Genomic DNA, 16,312 nt, shown 5'->3' on the forward strand with positions numbered 1-16,312 from the left:
TTCCCCTTCTTGCTTTGCACGACTATGGACTTTTCTTTGATGCATCTCCTTTTTCCATGTTGCTGTGTGTACAGCGTATGAAGCAGCTGTTACTTTGGCTAAGGCTTAAGCCCATGCTTAGAGTCAGGGCATCGTTCTATCAAAATATTATCCCACACTCGGGCAAGTCTGTCACAAGCAAGTTTGCGCGTTGTTTTCATTTTGGAAATGAAAACAGGGGAAAACTCACAGCCTCTGTATTAAATTATTCATGCGTGTCAACTCTTTTTGTTTTTTATCAAGAGCTGGATTTCAACACGGGCTTAAGTATTTACAGAGTGTTCCCGACCCCATTTCAGCTGAGGAGATAACTAAGTGCCGATGTACCGTGAATACCGCCAAATTCTGCGGTACATGCCCGTACAATGGGAGGGGGGGGTTACAGAGTGTATCCCTAGACCTGGAAATTCACAGCTGGTGCAGCTGGGGGTAGGCTCTGCCAGCTTGTGTGTGGAAAGGAGTGGCACCAAGTGTCTGGACATGGAGGACGGAATTGCATATACACATGTATGCATTTCCGGCTGTCTGTGCCAGCATATTGCAAAGACAAAAAACAACAATTTCCTGGACGTGAAACCACGTTCTGTGTCAATACGTGCACAATCGTTTCCCGTGAATTGTAATGTAAAATCTTGTTATGGTGCTCAAAGAAGTACAAATTCAATCCTAACCCAATTAGGCCTTCCACAACGCAACTTGTGCCTTGCAGGGAAACACGTGCAAATCACACGTCCGTTTCGGGAAGAGAGACACGATGGTAGTCTTTCAAGATCTCACGGCAGACACCAATTTACTGAGGAAAAAAACAAGAATGTGGTATTTGTTGAAGTAGGTATCGCTTTCATACGTAAAACGGTTTTATTTGTGATTGTTTCAAGCCTACACAACATCTACATGTACACGATTCACGTGTATGGATAACGTTACCAAGGATATTGTAGTATTAAAGTCTTCATGGATCGGATTTTTTTGACAGCCTCACACCCTCCAGGATTATAAACAGGGTTTCACTTTCTCCAGTTCAATTTTTAAATTTGGTGAAGACTGGTTTTAAAAAATTGGACTGAAATAGCTGGGGAGTTCAGGTCTAGTGCATTTCGGGGGGGGGATCTTAGAAGTTGATTACGGTCATTTCCAGACAGCTTTTTTTTTCATCTTCACAGCGCTGCCTAGAACAAACTCAGCACTCAAAATATTGAACACTGGCAGCCAGCTTTACAAGCCCTGTGGCTGCTATTTTCAGGCAGGCCAAACTCAGTGGGCTGTCAGACCACTTCTGTGGGACGGAGAAGACTGGATGGGGTTTCCAGTGACGGTGGACTAGAGCAGGCCCCCACTCGTCCCTAGCAGCTGCACTGAAAAGATCTCGTGGCCTGACCAACAGAGATTATAATAACTGTGAAGTGCTTGGATTTCTGATGCATATTACATATGCAAATGGTCTCGTATACACACAGGTGGGTTTCTTGAAACAATTGCACCACTTGTGTTTTTTTTCAAACTCCACGCCTATTCTTTACCCACACCAGGTCTTATGGTCTCTAATGTCACAACTACATTGCACAAGAAATTTCTGTGGAATCTTCCCCACGGAAAAGAATGTTTAAAAAAAAAAAGTAAAGAGTGAAAACCAGGGTTCTCTAATTCTGCTAATCTCATTTGGGCCAACCAGACATGTCGCACCACAAAATTTAATTTGCCAAACATTGCTGTTTATTCTTCACCGTCTTTCTCTCTTCGTTTGGTGGCTCACCCTCCATCTCCCCCCCTGGGGGGGGAAGGGGAATGGATTGGGAATCCAATCAGGTCGCAATGAGAGGGCTACTAAGAGGAGGAAGGGAAGATGGGGGATAGACAAGACCGACGGAACAATTTGCCGTGTGCGGACATGTGTGTTTAATCCAGTAATCATCGTCGCGTAAAATTTCAATGCTGATATCTGCTGCTGCAGTTCCAGGAGAAGCAGATGGAGAAGAAGCGAAAAACTACCACATACGTTGACAGCGTAATACCCCAAACCCCCCCACTAAAAATGGATTACATGTATAATTAAAGGGTTAATTAATAATGTGCATTGTCACAAAGCAGAGAGGTGGTGGGAAGGGGGACTGAATATAGTCGGAATTATTTAAATGATGGAAAAGGTCAGATGGAAGTAATTGGAAGGCTTTGGTATCCGATGCCTAGACTTTCAAAAAAAAATTGCCTCGGGTGTCTAGCAAGGAAGGTGTGGGGGTGGCTGGGTCGGGTCGGCTCCTCCATTACAAGTTTTACATGGCGACGGCCCGAAAGCAAACCATGGAAGCCTGAATGCAGGGAAGGTGGCAATGAATTTTAGTTTGGCACTGACAGATGGGAAGGGGAAATGTACACACATTCAGGGCAAACAGCTGTGTAATTAAGAGTAATTTATGGCGTCAGCAGGGGTATAACGATGTAATAAATTGATGTAATTTTATGTGCTAGCTGAGTATGCCTGCTTTTTGTTTCATATAAACAAAAACCTACGGACTCAAATGTTTCTATTTATTTATTTACTTTTTTTTGGCTTGAAGAATTCTCATTGCACTATAAAAAGTTATCCAGCTGGCGTAGAATTTTTTCAAACATTTTTTGCAGTAAAAAGTCACATCATACTTCCGATAAGTAACATTTAGAAATGCCTGTTCTCTTTCAACAGCAATACTGGTTAGGCTCCTGTTCTTCACGCAGTAAAACGATGCAAAAAGACACAAGAACTAACGGGTTGCTGCTTGCTTGGGTGAAAATATGGCACAGTTTATGCGTTCGCTATTCAAATAAACAGAAAGTCGGGTTAGTCTGGCGGGTGTTTTCCATTACATTACTGTCAGGTTGGGGGATGTTTGTTTGGCAGAATGTACTTACCATATAACCACTTCCAGACCGAGAGTGGGAGCTCACCTGAAGGGAGGAGAAATGAAGGGTTTCAGCATCAAATGAGGAAAAACCTTTGCAGCGTTTGGCCTCAACAAATTTCCTGAGTCTATTCGCCTCAAGTTGCCCGACTCGGTTGCACACTTACGCACAAAGGCAACCAACTCACAGGACAGACTCAAGCTTTGCTCTCTCCGGTCATACCCTCTAGAATCTGATGTAAAGACTGACGTGAGTTTCTGCAACAAACCGATGAGGCTATTGTTTCCAGCTTATGCCAGTATACAGGAGATTCACAATGTTGTGCGCCACCAAGAGGCTGCCACAGAAAGGCTTTTTTCCAGTGCATTGTGGGAATTAATTAATAAAATGGTGGGTTTCTTTTGTGAGGTATGGAAGGCCCCATTCAATCACACACTCCCTCAAATTGTCGAATGACATTCACGACAAGGGGGCCATGCATTTGTCAACCGTGAGCTTGAAAAATAACCTCTCTGTGGCAACCTGCTGGTGGCACACTGCACTGGGAATCACACGTATTTCTAATCATCCTTTGGCTTGCTTGCTGTTCTCGGGGAAGAACTTGCACAAAACTAACAACTAGGACCACTAGTCATAAAAAAACTACTATACTATACTACGACAACTATTTGTAATTCCTGGAAACATGGACAAATTTGTGGAGACAGCCTTTCATGCCAACTTCAGTGACACTGATGTACACCATCTAGGCCTTAAAATCTACAAGGCTGAAAGCATTTTATTGCTTAAAAATGTTTTCAAAAAGAAATGGGTACAGTATGGCAGGCGATAGGAAATTTTTCTCTTCATGAGTACCAGGGCGAAATACACATACGGCAGTATTAACCACTTTTTTTCTGCTTTACAGAAAAACTAATTCTTTTAGTCATGAAAGTATGGCGCAGTTTGAAGACAAACGTTAAATTTCTTTTAATCAGTTACATGTACAGTATGAAGGTAAACCTTGCTCTAATTCGAATGCCAAAACAATAATTATTAAGTCAGAAAGCAAAAGATCTGTTCCTGAACTGGATGAAGCACGTCTCACATGGACAATTTGCAAGCTGTACACCACATGCACGCCTTTTATATACAGAGTTATGCATACCGCATGCAAGTACATGTGCATGTTGCCTTCGTTCTGTGCAATACAGACCCTCCAATCCTACAGGGACTGACACTTAAACCCAAACTGGCAAAGTGAACACACGCTGCCGCTGTGCCATGACTCACTGCCTGCCCGGGCAAACACCCCAACTCCCGCAGAGCCCCGACTGACGGTGTCACCTACCAAACATCACATGTCATCAATAAGAAACAAAATCTTATTGTCCCCCTGAAAAAAAAAAAATGAGAGGGAGAGAGAGATAAATGGGGGAAAACAAGAGGTGAGACAAGAAAGTCCCTCTGCACCCTGATACCCATGCAACTCCAGGCACTGTTGCGCCTGTTCATCCGATCCTCCAAAGCTTTTTCTGTCAAGGCTCGTAAGGATTTTTTGCCCCCTAGCATCGTTCCCCCAGTCCCCTACGCCCCGGCGAATGCTACCTTATAGCCCTTCGCCTGGGTTCACGATGCCGCGTTGGGAGGAACAGAATGCTCAATATCGTTTGCCCGCTGTAGCCTACCGTCCAGATGCCTTTTTCCGAATTCCATCCTGTACTATTTTCTACATTTATTTTCAGGAGGAAGGAGGATATGTCGTACAGGATCCCCCTCCAGGGGGGACTCAGGTAAGAATCAAACGGAAATTGTTTTCTGCAATTTTATTCCAAGTGGGTCATGTACATGGATACTCTTTCAAACAAATGGCTTTTAGCATGAAATACAGGGCATGTGAATTATTCACTTGAGCATCACTTTCCAAACCTTACCTCCCTGTCCCCTGTACATCAATTCCAATCACATATGGCAACACACTGTTGCCTGAAAAAGATGATATCACGTATTCCATCTCTGCTAACAAGCTTGGCGTTTGAAATTTGGAGAGATCTTAAAACACTTATTTTGCAGAAAACCAAGGCACTTCGACGTGTACATGTACTGCCTTTATGTTTACCAATATGAGATTCCACACATTTTTACTCAAGGACTGACTTGTGTGAATTTGCCAAGGTACACTATCAACACTTTCTCAGTTAAACCTTTTTTGTTCCACTGGTGCATAAAAAATGGATACCTGTCCCTATCTGGCCTTGTCACATGCCACAGATACCATTTATAAATCAAGCTTTGTAATCGCACCTTATCTCCACTCCTCCATAATATTCCCCACAAACAATATTCTTTACAAACTGAATGGGTCCCGTACCACAGAGTACTGTTGACATTATCGTTAATGCTGTGGGACACACAACCGCGGTAGCTATCCCACGATTCCTGTCATCCCCGGACCTGGGAACGGAGTGGCGGGATATTGGTAATCTGGTGATGAGCCCGTCCCATCATCGCCACTTGCCCAGCCGAGCTGCGGCACGTCAACAAAATAGTTCCGGTGAGGCCTGCATCGTGTCAACATTGACAGTGTTATCAGCATTTTTTTTCTTCTTTTTTCTTCTTCTTTGCTCTATCTCTTCCCCCCTCCCCCTCTCGGCTAAATGTGATCTTGTAGTGTGCCCAGCCGTGAAATACTGACAACCCAACCGAACGAACAATTAATGAACTCCTGTATATGGCCAGATCGCCTCGCGGGCAAAAATCACAAAATGGCTGCTCCCGTAGGTGACTCAACAGCCAATAGCACTTGTCACACATTTCTCGCCATTCTCCCTTCCCTTTCTCCACGACGGTATGCAACTCTGCCCCTCTCCTGGACAGTCACGTTAAATAACCGTGTAATCACTGGCGAATCGATGAGGCTTAAACGGCATGCAACACTGCGCTAAGAGCTTCTCATTTTGGAAGGGGGGTGGAGGTCAGGATATCAAGGTCCGATGACAAAAAGGGGGGAGATATGGTGTGGTGGAAGGTGGTTTGTTGTTCTATTGGGGGTCACTAAATTGAGGGGCTAGCACTGTAAACCAGTGCGAGGGTGAGTCAGTTTGGGGGCAGTGGGTTCAACATACGTGCTACCAGAGTGAAGACTATTTTGAAGGACTGGAAGCTGTGTCTGCATACTGATTTTCATCAAGGATTGGTTTACAAATTGGTCAAAAATATCTTATAGTGACAACATTCTGCCCCAAAATGGCACAGGTTGAAGTTGACTGTAAAAACCAAACCAAAAGCAATCTGCAAAAAAAAGAACGAAAAAAAGCCCTTCCACAATGGACCAGAAAACAGCACTTGACTGAGCAAAAAAAGGAAAGAAAAATAAAGCAACATTTCGCTACTCCAAAAATGCAAAACCAAGACATACAGAGGATACTAGAGTGAGACTAAATGGTAATATCTGGAGTGAGACTAAATAGTAATATCTAGGGTGAGACTAAATGGTATTACTGTTCAGTAATACAGCACCGTACCGCTATTATAAAGCGCTATTATATATTATAAAGCGGACTACCTGACAGCACTGGTGCCCAAGGCATGCCATCGTGAAAATTAAATGGCTGAAGACCCTGAATCTGCAACCCCCTCCTCCCAACAATACAACAAAATGTGCAATCGTCAACGATAACATTTTCCTGATTCTGCAGATATTTGATACCCATTAGCAACATCTTAGGGGATTTATGGCTGTCCTGCACACTGAGCCTGCAGCCAATTGCACAATAACTTTAACTACAATGTAGTTGGCGTAACTTCACTTGTACATGTAATGTCTAATTTTTATCGGGCCAGTTGTGCCACAATTTATGGCACATGTCACCAAATTACCCACTGCGTATGTCTGCAACTTGCACAACAGCTAACAGCGGTGCTTTTAGGTGGTACCAACTGCACTGAACTGGAAATGGATATTTTACAAACTGTGCTCGCTGTAAGGCTCATCCCTACTCATTTATCCGGGTTCTATGAGAAATCCACCAATTTGTTTTTAGGAGGGGATGGACAATTTTGTTGAGAGAAAGGTTGTGAGAAAATTTGAAATTCACTGATCAGTTCCAATAAAGAAAAGACAAAAGTATACATGTACATGTATATCCAAAATGGTGGGCGGAGCTAATTTGACCACTGTTTATTGACTGCTGTAGCACAGCAAGAATAACCGTTGCATCAAAGATGTTAAATGTTAATATAATTCAAATGCACAACAAAGCCAATGCTAATGAAATCGGCCATATTGTGTGCAGTCAGAGCTGCTCATAGAGAGAGTTGCGGCATGAATGTCTCAAGTATTGGAACCAAAATGGCGGACTATGCATCAGTGCACATGGACATTTAGCACACAGCAGCTGCATGCGGCACTGCACACAAAATGAACAGCCATTTTGGTTCTAATGTCTGAAGTTGGCACTGCTCTCCTGTATACAGCTCTGCGTACTGTGCAAAGTTCCTCCGAAGTTTGAGGCATAAGCAGCAGCGACAGAATGATTTTCAAAGGGGACTAATTAGGAAAACATCAGGCATCAAGTATCCCCAACCTATTATAGGACCTGCCAAAAGTGTGTGTCTGTGTGTGTGGGAGGGGGGACAGGTCCCCAGTCGGAAAACTATAGAAAGGGGGAAATGACCCACTTTCCCCCTTCGGTCACCAGTTGGCATTAAGGCTTATGAATGGTGCAAAACTATGCCAAGTTTTGTGAAAATGGCAGCTGATGTCCCAAGGTTTGGGCACGAGGAAAAATGACTCCAGATAGTCAGGCAGAAAAACCTGCAATGGAATTAACCTTTCAAAATGACAACTCAAGTGCTGTTCTCCCCCTACACCTCCACGTCCGAGTGAAAGGGTTACTTACGTCGCTTGACGGATCTTGTGAGTTGGGTCGATTGGTGTTGCCGTTTGCAGCTATAGGCCTTGTGTTTTTGTCTCCACTAGGCAGGAATCCACGATGAGGAGACCGGTTCTGCAATGAGACCAATTAATCCCCAAAATTTAATAAGGCCACTAATATCCGATGTAATAAACACAATTCTTCTGGCAAGAACTTTTAGTTCCTGTCCAAATGTCCGTGAACATATAATGAGTTCACTTTTGCAGTGTCTCTTCTGAGAACAAGCCCACCGTGTGAAAATTAGCAGATGCGCCATACTTTGTTCGAATAAAATATTACCAACAATGGTAATAGATACATTGCTGAAGCCAGAAGATATATAAAAACAAACTTGCAAAGTCAACAAACCGGGCACTTGCATCAAACTCAGAGGTGCAAGATATCAATTGGGTGCCATTTATGTAACTTAATATGTACAGTAACTTAAGAACTAATAGGTTATTGGTTATCAGAAAAGGGGAAAATTGTGCCCACAACAATATGTCTCTATAAACATGCGGTATGACACAGGCTGTGCATGTACTTCTTAGCATGTGACCTCGGCTACAAGTCTGCAAAGACACTTCCACCAAGCATCCAACTGATTGCAAAATGTGCATGTAATTCAATAATACGACTGATGAGCGGTCCATTTGATGACTCCACAGCTGGTGCCACTACATCTGCTTTACCAATCCACTATCAATAATTCTTGGGCAATTTGTGCATTTCCTAACAATTGGGTAACAGTTAAAAAAAAAACCAGATACACGCATACGAAGTGCGAACACTGTGCTAAGTGTGCGCGGCGGCATTCGGATATTGCAAAAGGCTGACTGGGACAAATACATGTAACAACATGTGCATGTACATGTACAATACAGGGTCTTCTAACAACGAGGCATGGACAGTGCCAGTTTTTCCCCTGATAAAGGGGGCAGTCAAGTTTATATCTGTTTTTTTTTCATCTTGAGGGGAGTATCTCCTTGCCCTCCCCCTCCGTGATGCACCTACAGCATGGGGAATTTACATTTGTATTTTCACACATAGGCACCGAAGGGGCTCTGCGCGTACATGCGTGTTGAATGTGGTTACTTCGGGGACAATTTCTTTGTTGGGACAAAGTTTTGTCCCTACAAGTCAGCCCCAAATATCCTGACAAAAGAAACTGTCTCCTCAATGCCGGACTGTCTGGACCTCTACAAGCATATACACAGTCTGTGACATTGATACATTACCTTTGGGAATGTTGCTTTTTTTTCCTGCGATGTCTACACATACAGAACATTGGAACTGAAATATGTGCGTAACCTGCAAATGGGAACTCCTTTCACACTTAGATTTCCCACAGTGGGTAAGACATTTTCACACCTTTTGATATAAGTGGGAAAATATCTTCCACACATGAGGGAAAACATTTCTTCTTCAAGCTAAGCCAACGTGCGGACACTTTTTTCTGATCCTCTGTACAACTCACACGGGGTGTTTTTTTGTACATTACTTGTCAGGACGCACACATGAAACCTGTGAATGAACTCACAATGGACAAACATGAAAAGGAAGAGGATGTCACATGGGGAAGGGGGAATGTACAGGGGCAAACAACAACCTCCCTCCCAGGGGAGAAGGGTGTTGAAATTGTTCAATACATTGTCAAATGCTGTCCATGCAAATCAAAGGACAAGGAGACTGGGAAAAGTGCATTTGAAGGATGAAGAATAAGAAAAGGCACAAGTACTTCTAGCCTAATAAATCAAATTTCTAAAATTGTGAAAATTGCTCAAGCAAATGCGACAAAAACGTTCACATAAAATTTGCTCTTTCTCTGTCCTGATATCCTGTTGGCAGTTCAAGGCTTGTTTTCCAACTCGGACTCCCAATTTAAAAAAAAAAAAAAAGTAGGCCTCCGCATTCCCTGTTATCGTGTCATCTTGCAAATTACAAGTTCCTTCCAACAACACTCCGCCATGTTTAATTCAGCTCAGTGCTGGAATGAAGTGTTGAATCTTCAAACACGCAAATGCAGCTGTCCGCTTACTTACTGGAAAAGAAATATTTACAGTTTTATATTAACATTTCTATGAAGTTGGTGAGACATCAAACTTAAAAACAATCTACCCTTCTCCACTGACGAGGGATATTTTTTTAAGCAGCAATACGGTCTCTGCCTCCATCTAAGAACGCAAGTCAATTTTAATTCAACACGGCAGAAGTTTTTGACATTTAAAGAAGGCCTGACTTGGATGAGTTAAGAGCATATTTTTCCCCCCTTGGTGACAGGGATGAATATCCACCCCTCTGAGCAGAAATCAAAGGCGTTGTTATCTGATTTCTGCCCCTGGCGGCGCAGAAGACAAAGCGTGAAACAGGAAACTTCATTACAGCGACGCACGCTACAATAAATGCAGATAACATTGATCTGTCATTGGTGGCCGACCGTGTCGGAACTGATGGCAGTTTTAATTTGAAAATCACCCCATCGCCTCTGGTGCTGTCATGCAAATAGCTGCCGCAAGGCAATATGGGAAGGGTTGGGCTTGACTACCCGCCACTAACGTCATACCACGAATGGATGTTTGTAACACATCAAGCTGGGGGGGGGTGGAAGATCTGGTGGATCCCCCATCCCTCCCTTTCCATTTTTGTAGTTTTTTTTATTACACAATGTACCTTTCATTTTGCTTGGTTGGTTTCTTTTGCTGTCAACATGTCCATCAGTCAGTGACACACACATTTATTTCCTCCCGTGGCAGAAATAATAATAATAAGACAAGTCTAAAAGACATATATATGCCAGAAGAGATGGCAACACCTTAAAAGCAAAGCTTGAGTTAGGCATGCCCTTAAACAAACATACATACATATTACTATAAGAAACAACAAATAATTGTAGCTTTAAGCAATTATAAAGTAATTATTGAAGATGGACTATTTAACTATGGTTATTTAACAAGTTTAAAGACACAAATTACTCCCTAAAATATGCCCTGTATATATATGTTAAGTTCACCTCAATTTGGGTTGACCCCTTTTGTAAACGTCTGGTGCCCGTCTTTTTTGTAAATGCTGAATCTCCCAATGGATGTTGTGGGTGTCAGACTTGTATTAAGACATCACTTTAGCTCTTGATTCCTCGAAGTAAATACCGGACTGACAAATGCATGCATAATTTACGCGGGGAACTAGTGGCTCAAATGTGATTTCCACCAATCAGAGTAAAGGTACAAAATACCAGCCACACAAAAGTGACCAACGAAATCCCAAAATAGACCTATCTACATGTAATGCCCAAGGTCAAGACTGTCATCCATTTTCTGTTCCTCGCTCGCTGCACCCCATTGTTTCATTATACTACCCTGCAAGGCATAATACCATGGCTCCATGGGCAGACCATCTAGCGGTAGACCAAAAAAAAAAAAAAAATGAACAAACTGCCCTTTCTCCAAAACTGAATTTTTGATACAAGTGTCAAGCATAACTGTGGTTTGCATGTACATGCATGTGTACATGTATGTTATCATATAGGGCACAATGCCACAAGCGAAATAACAGTGTGATCCAGTTTAATTTATTAAAGTCTTTCGTTTCCACGCCGCTGATTCCATACTGCAACATATTCTGATCATTTCGGGCAACTTAACAATTAATAGCCAACCGAAAAAGGATTCAGCAAGCCATCTATTCAGCTCAAACTCCAGACGCAGGCAAAAACCTTTTAAACGCTCTCATAAAACCACCCCAGAGATCCAGATGTTCCCAGGGTGAATAGCATTCATATCTTTACGATGGCCCAAAATGCCTACCCCTTGTTAGTTAAAAAAAAAAAAAAAAAGAAAAGGCACACCAGGAACACATAACCAAAATCGAAATTCTGTGAGCAGCGAACACATTGGTAATGGATCAGGGATGAAATTGACCAGTGATGAAATAGCTAAAACAGCTGAGAGAAGGCATAAAGAAGCTGAAACCAGTGAGGAAAAAAGCTGAAATCCAAAACAGAAAAAGCTTAAATCAGCTAAAAAGCTGAGAAATCTCATCCCTGATGGATTGAACTGTCAATTATGCACTGGATTCTACACACAGCAATTAAGAACACTTTGTAGTATTCGCCCATGCAAAGTGGGGAGTTCCTGGACTGAAGCCCCAACTTCACATCAAACATGCATATTATGGACCTTTCTTTTCATTACAGTCACCGACTGCCAAGTTCCTGGTCTGGAGCCCTGACTTCATATCAAATGAGCATATAGACCTTTATTTTCGTTATGGTCAATGAACGCCATTTTATATGGGCAGACAGAGTTACTGGCAGGAATGTACAAACTTACAATTTACAACAAGAGGGAAATGTTTTCATTTATCACTTACAGCAGTTGTATTGATTGTATTAGCAATTGTTTTGATTGCTATAATTATGGCTGTACAAAGTATAAAGCCATTTCTGTGCTCTAAGACTAGTTGATGAATTGCAGACTAAATAGGTACCGACAAAGCACTTACTGACTTGTACCTTACTTGCCAACACGAAAGCATTATTAGTGCCTCAAATGTTAATTGAAATACTCCCCTGAAAACCCCAGGTGTACGAATTATGAGCTACTAGGTATGCAAACTTGTGCAGTACTCCTTGGTCTAGGTGTTGGAGAGTCCTTGTTCGCTTTCTTGAGGCAGGTGATTGGGTAAACCACCCAAAAGCATGGCTTAAACGTGGCAAACATGCCCTGGGGCTGCAATCAGCCCGGTTACTTTATCAAGGTGAGAGCTCACGCTGGGCCTGTCACTTCCCATTGTGTCACCATTACCGGCTGGTTCCCCCTGACACACAGCTAGCATTCAGAACCTGGATCGCTTCTCTTTATTTCATTTGGGTCCTGCCACTGTACAGAAGGGAGAGGAAGATGACCTCATTTGCTGAGGGGAAGAAGTTAGATCCAGCCCAGGGGGTACTGTTTTGTCCCCCACCCTCATCAGAAGACTATACTAAAGCTTGCTGAGGTGTAAGAAGGTCTCTCTGTGCTGTGGTCTATCTGGCTCTGGGACAACACTGTTGTTTATTAGAGAGTAGCATGTAGGAGACATCAGTGACACTGTTTAGCGAGTCTTGACAATGGATGGCAAATGATGCACATTTGTGTTGCCAACCCAATCAGAATAATTGACACTTCTTCCTGAGACAAAATTCACAGCTGGCTTTTGTGTGAACAGAGCCTCCGTCATTTCACACCGACAAGATAATTTAACAGTAAGCATAGCAAAAGCAAGTTTCACCCCGGAGGAAACAGTTGTTTACATCAGTGACAAAACGATACAAAATCTCCATGCACGCACAACCATTAGCCTGCTCAAGTTGTGAAAAAGTGCTCAAACAGCAGTGCGATTTTTCTGCTACAGTTAGCACAACGTTTGGTAAGCACAATGTTTGCGCTAACTGTGAAGCATTGCCATAATATTGGGTCCTGAATGAGGAGAGAAGAGTTTTTCGAGCTTGCTGCAGTCTCAAGGTTTGGCTTTACGAGTCCAGCTGTGAATCCTGTCCTCTATGGCTTTTCTCTTCAGCTACAGGGGCCTCCATTTTGTTTATTTATAAAATCCCCAGCCATCTTTTTGGGTATTTCCGCTCCGTTTCCAGAGGACGTTTAAAACGGATTCCAGAGCTGGGATGAAGCTACATCCCCGGACAAATCCTGGATTTGAAAAAAACAGCCCTCTGGTTCAGTCCTTCTGCATGCAGACAAGAGGGTACTGGAGGTCAGACGGGCTCTGATGACAGCTTTCATCTCTGGCAAACTGAAGGGGTTCTCCAGGGGTTGAGTCCTTTCTTAATGGGATGGGGGCTCGAGAAAGAATGCAACAGCCGGACAAGTGCTCTTCTTCCACCGATGAGAACCTCTACTCCACTCCATGACAGAAAAGGAACACGATCTACCATATATCTCCCCCGCTTTGTATCTTGTCTTTTCTAAGGTCACGCTTTGTGGACTGGGGGGGGCAGATGGAGACAGAGGGGAAGATAGGTAAAAGGAGGGCATGAAAAGAGTACAATGCCTGCCACAAGGATGGCAGAGATACATACAAGGAGGTGGGGAGGAGGGGCTTGGCTAAAGAGTCCAGATGAAAGCCCCTGGGGGGTTTATTTGGGTTACTGGACACTCTGGTTTGACAGTGGGGAGCAGATGGATTTCAGCCTGTTTGTGAGAGGAAGGGAGGTTGGCCACTATTGAGGCAACAAGGTCACTGACACTGGCTATCAGGGAGTTTAATGAAAACACCAAGCTTGGAGGAAACCAGAGGACAGCATTTGGATGTGTTTGTGTATCGCAATTAATTTTAAATGGACCAGGCTTTCTCTGCATGACTTGCCTGCTTGTAAACAATACGCCTGTGCTGATACAGTGAGTGACATCATGTGGCATTGTAATGCATGCATGTGCATGTATAAAAGTTTCGTGGCTTGTAAAATGCCAGATCATACTTGGTCCTAATTCAATTGAAATGTAAATTAGAATCTGTGATGTACTGCCAGCAAGTATGAAGTTCAACACAAGCCAGGCAAATTCTACAGCATATGTTCCACGGCTGTCAAATTTCCTTTGCAAGGCACAATTTGAATGCATACTGGACCACAAACAGCCTTCAAATCTATCATGAAACCTCAGACACTTTGAGGGGTTAGAAAACTTTCTGAATATGCCAAAATCTTCAGCTTTGCCTTAACTTCAGACAATACTACAACATTTTTGCCGAGTATAAAATTCCATGCATAGGACTGGCCAAATCGTAGGATGTTAATAATTATTAATCAATACATCAAAAAAAACAAAAAAAACCAGCAGTTAGATAAGGCAAAAGACTTTAAGGTGCTGAGATCACCTTTTCCTTTTTCATACACATTTCCCAACTCAATTCTCAAGATTTATTATTGGGATAACCTGAATATTCTTGTCTCTCTGAGGTGCCCAAGGCATTTCACGGGGGGGCGCTGTGCAAGATTTATCATCTGCACTTTATTATTATTGCAAGGAAGGCCAAAAAAAAGAGAGGAATGAAATGATAATAACTGGCGGCATCGTCATCAGCAGTCTTGCGGCGGAGCCGAGAAGGTGGCAGGAACATGTACGGGGGGGAGCCTCGCCGACACTCCGCAACCGGCAACATTTGTGGCCAATAAATTAGGGGCCCCACTGAATTATTCACACGTTATGTCACCGCAGACTAACACCTCTGCTCTCTTCCCCCCCGTGGGTGCCAAACCTTCTCACAGGCATCAACTCATCATCTGGGGATGCGCAGGGGTAAAGGTGAAACGAGTGAAGGGGGGAGAGGGGGTGCTGCCTCGACACGAAGGATCCAGTTTTTAATTCATTTGAAATTCGCAGGTGCTCTCATATTTGGTTCCTTCATTTGCGATCGAGGGAATATTCTGGGAAGAGGGCTTTCTGGTTACTTTTAAAGGGGCGCCCAGTGTGCATGCACTTTTATGTTTCCCACTGACACATTCACCCATACAACTCTAACACATAACTACAATTCAAGTGCATTGGGTAGGCCACAACTCACATCCTAAATAGGCTTGCTTGGCATATCTAATGGCAAGGACCTTGACAACAGGTTCTGTTCTTTCCCCATCAGTCCATTTTTGCCCACCAGTGGCTGGTGCAATTATCGCTGGTCGTCCGTGCAACAGCAAAAGAGTAAAGGCCGGTTCAGACTGCAGAAGCGTAAACGAATTTGATGTCACGAAAAATTTGCAACAAAAATTCCGCTCGAGTCGAAATGTGTTCATCTTTTACAAATAAGCAGCGCAAATATTTGATTAGACATCACATATTCGCGTTCGCTTTCGCGCGAAGTATGCACAGGTCTTAATTCACCAAATAACAAATACTCTTGCCAGCAATCAGAACACTAAATGAGAAACACCAAGGCACGATCTTAATGAAGATACGACCCTCTTACAAAGTAATGGGCCATATGCGCAATGTATATTCTGGGGTAAAATTATGAAACCCAACCAAGGGTGACGCTGGGACTTCCACAAACATTTCCATCCACGGGAATAGTAGGTAATATGACAGAGGTCTACAAGCTCTATCCCTAGCTGTTAAGGCCAGATTAGCAGTAATATCTTGAGGTCAACATTTACTCAAACAGACTGATTGCGCCTGCCAAGTAAGCCCATTTGATATTCATTTTTTTTCATATCGCGATATCATGAAAAAATATCGCGATATCCGATATTATCGTGATGTCATTTTCCATTCATAAAATAAACACAACCGAAATCACCATGTCTCTAGAGCCTTGTAAAAAAAAGAAAAAAAAACCCGATGTACAGGCCTTTGTATTATCTCTACATTTAGAACTCTTATACATGTATGCTGGTGGAAAGCAAATTTCAACATGGAAATTGTGGGCATTAAATTATCACATATCATATCATGGCACAGTACAGAAAAAGCCATTTCCCGACACACATTAGCGGAAAAGTTCGCTCAATAAGG

The 16,312-nt window shown here is 42.9% G+C and overlaps 1 protein-coding gene across 9 annotated transcripts in view; it reads right to left on the bottom strand.

Moving 5' to 3' along the window:
* LOC110986281 (uncharacterized) overlaps nucleotides 1–16,312 on the bottom strand; it is a 191,933-nt gene that overhangs the window by 88,252 nt on the left and 87,369 nt on the right. For 8 of the 9 annotated variants that reach the window (XM_087141348.1, XM_087141349.1, XM_087141350.1 and 5 more), the window contains 2 exons: nucleotides 7,797–7,904; nucleotides 2,926–2,961 (listed from right to left, as the gene is read on the bottom strand). In XM_087141348.1, the coding sequence (XP_086997474.1) occupies nucleotides 2,926–2,961; nucleotides 7,797–7,904 (144 nt within the window). Of the gene's footprint in view, nucleotides 1–710; nucleotides 731–2,925; nucleotides 2,962–7,796; nucleotides 7,905–16,312 lie in introns of those variants that run through there. The other variant, XM_022248035.2, reaches the window with a different exon arrangement.

The sequence above is a fragment of the Acanthaster planci genome, linkage group LG09 (genome assembly GCF_054643075.1).
Source record: "Acanthaster planci isolate LZ-2023a linkage group LG09, COTS_SCS, whole genome shotgun sequence".
Taxonomy (NCBI): Eukaryota; Metazoa; Echinodermata; class Asteroidea; order Valvatida; family Acanthasteridae; genus Acanthaster; species Acanthaster planci.